The 8,480-nt window shown below is 36.3% G+C and overlaps 2 protein-coding genes across 8 annotated transcripts in view; one reads left to right on the forward strand and one right to left on the reverse strand.

The window, feature by feature from the left end:
• Positions 1-3,901, reverse strand: part of LOC127432432 (phosphatidylinositol 3,4,5-trisphosphate 3-phosphatase TPTE2-like) — a 16,899-nt gene extending 12,998 nt beyond the window's left edge. For 2 of the 6 annotated variants that reach the window (XM_051683498.1, XM_051683505.1), the window contains exons 1-9: positions 3,472-3,901; positions 3,082-3,165; positions 2,781-2,858; positions 2,642-2,701; positions 2,267-2,428; positions 1,804-1,923; positions 1,599-1,698; positions 1,443-1,506; positions 1,225-1,289 (exon numbers count right to left, since the gene is read on the reverse strand). In XM_051683498.1, coding sequence (XP_051539458.1) covers positions 1,225-1,289; positions 1,443-1,506; positions 1,599-1,698; positions 1,804-1,923; positions 2,267-2,428; positions 2,642-2,701; positions 2,781-2,858; positions 3,082-3,131 — 699 coding nt within the window. In that variant the 5' untranslated portion in view covers positions 3,132-3,165; positions 3,472-3,901. Of the gene's footprint in view, positions 1-1,224; positions 1,290-1,442; positions 1,507-1,598; positions 1,699-1,803; positions 1,924-2,266; positions 2,429-2,641; positions 2,702-2,780; positions 2,859-2,963; positions 3,166-3,467 lie in introns of all 6 variants that reach the window. The other 4 variants (XM_051683500.1, XM_051683502.1, XM_051683501.1 and 1 more) reach the window with 4 other exon arrangements.
• A 1,120-nt stretch (positions 3,902-5,021) lies between these two features.
• Positions 5,022-8,276, forward strand: LOC127432496 (fibrinogen-like protein 1). Of its 2 annotated transcripts, XM_051683633.1 has the most exons (8): positions 5,022-5,106; positions 5,299-5,367; positions 5,464-5,698; positions 6,121-6,284; positions 6,399-6,492; positions 6,594-6,682; positions 6,841-7,031; positions 7,815-8,275. In XM_051683633.1, the coding sequence occupies exons 2-8, from the start codon at positions 5,305-5,307 to the stop codon at positions 7,996-7,998; spliced, it is 1,020 nt and encodes a 339-aa protein (XP_051539593.1). In that variant the 5' UTR covers positions 5,022-5,106; positions 5,299-5,304; the 3' UTR covers positions 7,999-8,275. The 2 variants fall into 2 exon arrangements, with proteins under 2 accessions (XP_051539593.1, XP_051539594.1); XM_051683634.1 differs by lacking the exon at positions 5,022-5,106 and having other exon boundaries at positions 5,281-5,367; positions 7,815-8,276.
• The last annotated feature ends 204 nt before the right edge of the window (positions 8,277-8,480 follow it).

The raw sequence follows: 8,480 nt of genomic DNA on the forward strand, positions 1-8,480 counted from the left end.
AATGTGTCATTTATTATTGATCACAATTTTTTTTTTCATGTAATTGTAAAGAAAAGATTCTTAGTTCAGTCATGAAGCTCCATATGGCACAAGCTGATAGGTTCTTTGAACATGTAATCTGTTAAATCAATCAGCTCGCATTGTACGGCTGATAGGTCCCTCAACTTTCAATCTGTTAGCCAATCAACTTCTCTCTTTTTCTAACATTTAAATTGCCTGAGTTGTTTGCAGGTAAACTGGTTTCACTGCAGCACACTCTGAAACTCTTCTCCTCCTCAGCACCACCTGTCTAAATTTACTTTAAGGGGATTGAATGTATATCTTATTGTACAGCAGCAAGTCCTACATGTTTGATGCAGCATGTCTTATGTATATCTAGTTATGCAGCAGTAGCAGCACATTGCACATGCGCAACACAGCATGCCTGTGTATTTTTTCACAGTAGCAAGTCTTCACACTTGCTCTGCAGCAGCAGCAGCAGTATAAACAGATCTAGTCCATTTAGATCAAACCTTTCAACTTGCCATTAGAGGTCTGCAGCCCGACCCAGGCCTGATGGAACCTGACAAACCACCTGGTTGCAGTCCGGGTTCTGTTTTGTTGTGTCAAGTTAAAAAGAACTGCTTTCTGTTTCATTCGTTGTACTTCGTCTAACTTGTTTTAAGCGCAGGTGTCACAAAGATTCCATGTTCTGAATAAGTTCAGGCTGCAAAGAGGACTTAAAGTGACTGTTATACTGTTACACTTAATTCCAGAATGTTCCGCACATGTCCAAATTTGCACTTGATAAACGGTAAGCCAATGTTTTTTATCTTCTGCTTTAGTGATGAGGGGCCGGTGTGCCTTGTTAAAACTGTACTATTACTATACTGTCACGAATGTTACCTAGGATGCTTACATAAAATACAGCATATTGTAACAATACTCGCTTGAGGAAAAATTATAAAGAGAGTGATTGATTTTGGGTTCAGGTCCGGTTTGGACTTAAAATCTGCCGGTGCCAGTCGGGTCAAGTAGGGTCGGGTCACACGTTCTCGGGTAAGGGTTGGGCTCGGGCTTTATTTTAAAACCTATGCAGACCTCTACTTACCATATCCATTATAACACCTTAAACTTATTCTGAGAGTTGCCATGACTGAACTTCATTCTAATATCTACTAAAATGTATATTCACATTATTATCCTAAAATGAATGAAAATGCTCTTAAACTCTTCTCAACTTACTCTGATGGGGTTCCGATAGAGCGCTTGCTTACCAGAAGATGGAAATGACATGGCAATGACTCTTTCTGAGGGTGAAAAAAAAACAGTGGGGATCATATTTCAAATTACTTACATTTGATGCTAAATAAATGATGAAGACAAATCAAGAAGAAAACTGTCGTAATGGCTTAATATCCGCTGACTGGATTAAAAAAGCAAACCAAGGTTGGCAACCAAACCTGTGACATATGTGAGGTCCAAATCAAACCCATCTTTTTGGTACCGTCTTTTGTTTTCGGACACCTGTGAAAATTGCAGACGTATTCAGAAATCATAAGCAGACTGTCATCACAAAATTACACGTTAAACGCTTCTGGGGTGTTTAAGTCACTCACCATTCTCCTGGTGACCTTTTCGAGCTCTTTCTTCTGAGAGGCCAGTCTGAAAACGCGTACCAGAATAATGATCCTCAGAGATCTCAGGAACGTGACCACTCTGCAAACAAAGAGTCAAATATCAATATAACAGTTGTTATCTCAACCGTTGTAAATGACGACCTTAGATATGATTTAACACAAAAAAAAGTTCTGTGTGCTGTACCTGGGAATCAGCTTGGCTCCTGAGAGATCGGAGAATGTGTAGATCATGGTGACCACCAGCGTAATGGCCACAATACCAGCATCTATAATGTTCAGGTTTGGGCTGAAATACACCTTGAATCTAAGAAATAAGAAAAAAAAAATTTTTTTTTAGATTGCTATGGTATAGAATAGATCTTATACATACAGAATATTACCTGGGCTTTTGGGCCAGGTATTGACTATACTAAAAAAAAAAAATTCTCTCTCTCTATGAAACTTGTCTAGTGAGGAAGCAGATGTTTACTATAGATCACTTCCTGTTATGAGGGACTTAACATGTGAAACAAGACCATTACAGTGGCATTTATGCTTCAGTAATGGCTCTTTATTTGAGGTGCAGAAGAAATATGACGCTATGAAAGATTATTTTCAAAGAACTATCATTAAAAAGAAAAAATACAAGTAGTTGAAACACTACTAACCCTTCCACATAAACACGGAGCAGCACATCAATGAGGAAAAAGAAGGAGATGGCGAGGGAAATGGCCTCCAATGCACTTCCAACCTCACGGCTCTTGTTAGATAAGGACAAGTCCACAATGACCAGAACAATGTCCACGATGATTAGTACCAGACCAAAAACACTACAAATTACATCAGGAGTGTATCAATAAACAACAACAACAATTTACAAAAATTACATTTCATAAAGACTTTTAGATGGCAACTAGTGCCATATAACAACAGTGGTACCTTCACAATAAGATGCGCAAAGAACTATTAGGACTTTATCTAAGCAACTTGAGGTCTCGAGAGCCTTTTTTATGTGGTATTTAGAATAGCATGATGCCACTCACCGAAACCCAAAGGACATCACAAAAGGAGCTATTGTCTTTCGGATACGACTGCAAAACAAACTGAAGACAGTGTGAGAAATTACAACGTCCAGAGCAACATGCATATTTTCATTGTCAACAAATCATACAGTTTACTTACTGGTACATGGTGTCTGGCTCCTCACTCTGTTCCTTTCCATCATCGATCCGCACCTCTGCTTCCTCTTTCACTCCATTACTGGGCCACATATAACAGAAACACAAAATATGAGAAGATGACAAAATTAAAAATATGCATTGTTCAAAAAGGCTTTCAAAAGGTTTACAACACTTCAGCTCTTACTGTCATTTCTTAATCACAGCTTCTGAGTGTTGCTGAATCACTCATTTAAAGATGGGGGAGTAAAGGTCATGATGCGGTGAAGTGTTAGTAACTTTAATTGAATGTTATTTTCACTTGCCCATTAACTTCCTTGGAATCTAGCCCAGGGTTAAAATGCACCGATGTCATTTTTTGTATGTTTTATGCTTTTTTTTTTTTTTCTCTGAAAAATGGAAAGAAACATTCGAGAAAACTTTAAATGAGTTTAGGGTCAACCAAGTTAAACCAGTTACAAACAGTTTTATCAAAGACAAACCTATGGTGATTTCTAAATATTGTGATAAAATAGTGATACAAATATTAAATACAATGTTCATAAAATTATATACTGTATATATATATATATATATATAATTATTAAATATAATTATTAAATATATTACAAATATGAAAATATTAAAGAACATTGAAAAACAAAGCAGAATTAGGTCTAACCCAAACATCTGACACAGAAATAATCTGTACTTACTTTAAAGGCTACCTATAAATCCTCTGAGGGTCCAGATTCAAGGTTTCAGAACTTTTTTCTGTTTAATATTCCATGGATTCCTAATGCAAAAATTGATGCTAATAATCTGTAACCAGACGTGTTATAAATCAAGTATGTGATGTAGCCCAAAATTAAAGAAACTTCAGAAAATGTAACGCGCGGCGCAATCATTTATTCGTTATAATCTTAACAAGTTAATGTCAAATGAATGAGCAAGTGTGACACAAACCAAACAGCGCATCCGGGAAAACTGTTTTCTTTCCCTTTTACTGGGTTGCAGCTTTTTCTGTTTTCTGATCTCTCGAAAATCATGCATTCCGTACATAATTTTAACTCTATACTTGCATCTTGCAGTCACTGAAATGTCACTATTACTACGTAAAGCTTTGTGACACCAACAACGAAAAGAGCTCGGTTTCACCACCTTAAAGGGATAGTTCACAAAAAAAAAAAAAAAAAAAGAAAAAAAAAAGCTCTTTCATCATTTACTCACCCTCATGCTATCTCAGATATGTGACTTTCTTTCTTCTTCAGAACACAAACAAAGTTCTTTAGTAGTATATCTCAGCTCTGTCTGTGCATTCACTGCTAGTGAATGGTGGCCAGAACTTTGAAGCTCCAAAAAGCACATAAAGGCAGCATAAAAGTTATCCATGAGACTTCAGAAGTGATATAATAGATGTGGGTTAAAAATAGATCAATATTTAAGTCCTTTTTACTATAAATCTCCACTTTCACTTTCAAATTCTTCTTCTTTTGTTTTTGGCGATTTGCATTATTTGTGCATATTGTCACCTAGTGGGCAGGGAGGAGAATTTATAGTAAAAAAAAGGACTTAGATATTGATCTGTTTCTCACCCACACCTATCATTTCACTTTAGAAGACATTTAGAAGAAGATTTAAGCACTGGAGTCGTATGAATTATCTTTATGCTGCCTTTATGTGCTTTTTGGAGCTTCAAAGTTCTGGCTACAATTCACTTGCACTGAATGGACCGGCAAAGCTGAGATATTCTTCTAAAAATCTTAATTTGTGTTCTGCAGAAGAAAGAAAGTCACACATCTGGAATGGCACACGGGTGAGTAAATTATGAGATCATTTTCATTTTTGGGTGAACTATCCCTTTCAGTGGTTATTTTCAAGGTTTTGACTGAATTTAAATGTATTTTATATATATATATATATATATATATATATATATATATATATATATATATATATTTTTAGAAAACCATAGGTTTGATTAATTGGATTTGACCAGATGCTCCAAGACCCAGACCAATACCAGAGTCTAAAAGACACAGACCAAGACTAGACTCCACAAAGTGCCATGCCAAGACGTGTCAGTCCAAGAAACAGGCTGTCCATTTCAAATTCAGAAATGTATTGCAACATTCATTTCAAGCACTCAACAATCATATCTTCTCTGTTTTAATGTTTTGTTATGTTTTAGTTCTGGTATGTGTGGAATGGGGAAAAAATGAAACGTAATTCTAACCAGTGGACACACTAATGTGGACCATGCGGAACCAACAGGGCCTATAAATATTAGAAAAAGCCTGGAGGACATTTCATTGACACCTGAACTTACAGAGAGCAGAACAACACATTTTGTGCGTATACATTTATCTTCATTAATTATTTTTAAACATATACTATGCTTTTTTTGTAAAGCTTTTTTAAACATTGAAATATTTAGTGTCAGTGTCAATTCAGTTTAGAAAGCAGATGTTGTGTATATTTAAGGTTTTTATGATTGGAAAATGGCAACAAGATTTGCCAAACTTTTCCCCCTGTTTTCATAGAAATAGATGATGATGCCACAGCTGGTGTTTATCTTGGTGTTTCATGCTCTGATGTTGCTTCAAACCTTGGTAAAGTATGTTCACTCTTTAATGACAATATCTGTTACAAATATAGCCATATAAGAGCCTATGCCAAATAAGTCATGTTGTCTTTTGATTATTGAGGCAGAGGAACAATGCCAGCTATCTGAAGTGTCCAAGCTGAAGGAAGAAATTCTCAGGCTTAATAATAAATTGTTGATCGGGGAATGGAAAATTTCATATCTGCGCACTCACCGACGCTTTAAACTCCTGCCCAAACTGGAACTATCACTGGACCATAATAAGACATCTGAAAACAATACTGGACCTTTACTGACCTTACCGAGTACTGGAGGCACACTGTTAGTTCATGACAAAGGTAATATTTACCAACCTTAAAATGTATATTTTTAATTAAACCATACACTCTCTTTTGGGATTTGAGAGGCCCAAAGTCCTTTATGAGAATTTTCAACTTGCTAACAAAATTCAACTTAATAAACTGTTTCATAAATCCTCCATAAAAAAAAAAAATAAATAAAATTTTTTTTTTTTTTTAAAAGTATATTATTTCTGCCTGTAAAGATAAATAAAGGTAGTGAATTTACCAAGATGTCTTTTTTTACAGTATACTGTATATGTATATACAGAATATTATTAGGGTTGAATATGGTTTATTATAATAATTTTCTAACAATTATTCTGGGATCTGGGATCCCAAAAAACAAAAAGTTAAACTCCTCAGAACAAGTTGGCTGAATCAGTTAATTATTATCTCTATATAATTTATATTCCCAATAGATTGCTCCGAGTTGTATGATAGACTAAAATCAGAAAGTGGATTCTACAGGATTAAACCCAAACCATCATTCGAACCGTTCCTTGTGTACTGTGACATGGATGATGGTGGGGGCTGGACTGTGATTCAGAAACGTATCAATGGGAAAGTTGATTTTGAAAGGCAAGTCTATTACTAAAAGTCATATACAGTGGCTTTGTAATAGTTGCAGAAAGTTTTTGATTCTTACATTTAGACATAAAAACAATGTGATAACATCACCATTTCTACTCACAGAAAGTGGGAGGATTATAAAAATGGATTTGGTCATTTCCAGTCAAGTAGAGATGAATTCTGGCTTGGGAATGAACATATTCATGCCTTGCTCAGTGACGGTAAGATTCTGCATGAGCATACAGTATGAGACTGTGAACTGTGTATGAGCTGGTCATTTTGCATTTCTGTTCTACAATTATTTATTCTAAATCCTCTTTAGGTGAGAATGTGATGAAAATCAATTTGATGGACTGGAAAGGAGAGAAATCCTATGCTATGTATGAAAATTTCAGGGTTTCAGATGAAAAGGTAAGCTGTTTTCAGTTCCTACCATTACCACTTTATTGACAGCTGAAGTAATCATCAGGAAATGTTTAATGGACAAGCTACTTCCCATTACAGAAATACACATTGTAAGTTCTGTCATCTTGTAATGCAACAAAACTGATACCCTCCCCCATCCTCAGGATAAGTACAGGCTGCACTACGGGATGTACAGTGGTCAGGCAGGGGATGCTCTGTCTGGAGGGGCCAATATGGTGGAGCAATGGTCAGCCTCTCATAATGGCATGCAATTCAGCACCTGGGACAAGGATCATGACCGCTACCTACAGGGCAGCTGTGCAAAAGAGAACAGGGGAGGCTGGTGGTATAACAGGTGAGTCTTTTCAGCACTGAGCATGGTTCTCTGACCAAGTTTATTGTTACTTATGGGCACTTCTTTACACCAAGCACAGCTGAACTCTTAAGCACATAAGTTTACTTCTCACTTTATTTGCTTCTACATTTGTGAATTCCTGTTTGTAAACTTCCTGTCCTGTCTAGTTTGTAATCTCCCTGTCATGTCTTTTGTTTGTAAAATCTTTATCATGTCTCGTTTGTAAACTCCCTGTCCTGTCCTGTCTTGTTGTGTTTGTAAACTATTTCACATGCTATATTTGTAAACTCCCTGTTCTTTTTTCTTTGTAAACTCACTGTCCTGTCTTGTTTGTAAACTCCCTGTCCTGTCTTGATTGTAAAGTCCTTTTCATGTCTTGTTTGTAAACTGTGAACTCCCCGTCCTGTTGTGTTTGTAAACTCTTTCTCATGTCTCGTTTGTAAACCCTAAGTCCTGTCTTGTTTGTAAACTTCCTGTCATGTCGTGTTTGTAAACACTTTCTCATGTCTCATTTGTAAACCCCCAGTCCTGTTTTGTTTGTAAACTATTCCCTGTACTGTCTTTTATAAACTCTTTCTCATGTCTTGTTTGTAAACTCCCAGTCCATTTTCTTTGTGAACTCCAAGTCTTGTCTAGTTTGTAAACTACTCCCTGTTCTTTCTTGTTTGTAAACTCCCTGTCCTATTGTGTTTGTAAACACTTTCTCATGTCTCATTTGTAACCCCCCAGTCCTATCTTGTTGGTAACCTATTCCCTGTCCTGTGTTAACGTTTCATGTTTCAGGTGTCATACTACCAATCTTAATGGGAGGTTTTACAGGGGTGGAGAGTATAAAGCCAAGCATGATAATGGTGTGGTCTGGAGCACCTGGAGAGGGTTGTGGTATTCTCTAAGGCACACTACCATGAAGGTCCGGCCCAGCATCTACATGGACAACCTAGGGAGTGGAGCAGGACCCACAGAGTAGCCAATCAAATAATCTCATCATACACATTTATGTGCTTTCAGTAACTATAAGGTTAACTTATTAGAGCTTTCTGTTAACCAGAAATGTGCCAAAAGCAAGGAAGGATCTCAGAGGGACTCTTGGTATAACTAATGAATAACTAATGTTTTCTTTTATAAAGTGTGTAAAATAATTTCAGTATTATAACTTTTTGTTTAGTCAATACTGATCAAGCTTTGTATGCATGCAGTGTTTAAATATAATAATAAATACCACAATAAAGAAGCATCTGAACATACTGCAAGTCTTGGCTGAAGATTCACTCTTGCGGCATGCATATTTTCATCTGTCCTTCCAACAGCTACGATTTCACATTGTCCAGTCAACAACAAATCAAACATTTTTGCTATCCAAAATATGATTTCAGTTATTATGCTTTCACATTGTATCATATTCTTGTGATAATAATATATAATTTCTGTGAGGGTGATTTGCATAAGCGT

Source organism: Myxocyprinus asiaticus, chromosome 42 (genome assembly GCF_019703515.2).
Source record: "Myxocyprinus asiaticus isolate MX2 ecotype Aquarium Trade chromosome 42, UBuf_Myxa_2, whole genome shotgun sequence".
Lineage (NCBI taxonomy): Eukaryota > Metazoa > Chordata > Actinopteri > Cypriniformes > Catostomidae > Myxocyprinus > Myxocyprinus asiaticus.